General features: G+C 51.4%; 1 protein-coding gene across 5 annotated transcripts in view; it reads right to left on the bottom strand.

Moving 5' to 3' along the window:
* Positions 1-1256, bottom strand: part of celf1 (cugbp, Elav-like family member 1) — a 109905-nt gene that overhangs the window by 16411 nt on the left and 92238 nt on the right. For all 5 annotated transcript variants that reach the window (XM_043706334.1, XM_043706337.1, XM_043706335.1 and 2 more), the window contains one exon: positions 967-1128. In XM_043706334.1, the coding sequence (XP_043562269.1) occupies positions 967-1128 (162 nt within the window). The remainder of the gene's footprint in view (positions 1-966; positions 1129-1256) is intronic.

Raw genomic sequence — 1256 nt, 5'->3', positions numbered from 1 at the left:
GAGAGAGACAGACAGGGAGGGGGGGAGGGATGGGGGGAGAGAGAGAAGGAGAGTGTGAGAGAGAAAGAGAATGGGAAGGTGGGGAGACAGAGGGAAATGTCAGCAATGAGAGAATGGGGAAAGAAACAACATGAGGGCTAGAGTTATTTTAATTCCTCTACTGAACATGGACGTCGCCGCCAAGGACAGCAATTAATGACTATTAGCTTCATGACGTGCTATGTTAAACAGTTCAGATGTTGGTGAGGAGTTAACACATCATTGTGGATCTGGAATCCCACACAGACCAGTCAGGTTAAGCATGTCCGATGTGGTTCCTTGTTTGATGGTGGAGAACGGAGTAGGTTCCCCACACTCAGGTGAGGAGCCAGTGCTTTTCCTGCTCCTTGGATGCGGCCTGACCCGCTGTGCTTTTCCAGCACCATTCTGATCTAAACTCTGGTTTCCAGCATCTGCAGTCCTCACATTTGCCCAGAGGTGACAGCATGAGCAAATGTGAGGGTAGATTTGAAACCGGTGGGGGGGGGGACAGCAGGAGGAGAGCGTAAGATGACTATGGTTGAGTGTCAGATGTACAACATTGAGGTTGAGGGTACTATGCAGCTGATAGTGCTGGGAATAGTGAATCCATGATGGATGGATTAGCATGGGGATCGAGGCGAGATCGTGGGGGTCACTGAGAGGAGCAAGGAGGGATCAGGGACGATTGTAAGGATCATGGACTTTGGCGGGGGCGCAGAAGGATTGTGGGGAATTATTAAGAGCAGTGCAGAGGGATCGCGGTCGATTATTGCTGGGAGCAAGGACGGATCGCAGAAGTTACAGACATGAACAGCATGAGCAAACATTCCCATCTCCAGATTGGTAAAACAGGCAAACTGCTTGCTACATCTCCTAAGCAATGTGAAAACGACACGGGGAGCATGAACACATTGTGGCCTCTAGCCCTTCTCTGCCAATACTCACTGCTAAATACTGAGGTCCCAGTGTATTGAGTCCAGCCAAGTTGCCCCACATGGTGGCTGCATTGAGCTGCTGCATCTGCTGTTGGAGCTGCTGAGCCATACGCTTCTGCTCCTTGTCCTTCTGTGTGTCAGCAAACTTCACAACAATTGGCGAAGAACAACCCTGTGCAGGAAGAAGCAGGTGATCAGACAGACAGGACGGCATGGGGGATGGGAATAGAGGGCACCAGTGAGCTAGGGGATGGACAAAGGAGAGGTGGACAAGAGAATGGGGCGGAGAGCGTGCGCGGG

The sequence above is a fragment of the Chiloscyllium plagiosum genome, chromosome 16, assembly GCF_004010195.1.
Source record: "Chiloscyllium plagiosum isolate BGI_BamShark_2017 chromosome 16, ASM401019v2, whole genome shotgun sequence".
Lineage (NCBI taxonomy): Eukaryota > Metazoa > Chordata > Chondrichthyes > Orectolobiformes > Hemiscylliidae > Chiloscyllium > Chiloscyllium plagiosum.
Note: the sequence above shows the minus strand (reverse complement) of the source record. Positions and strands in the feature narration are given on the sequence as shown.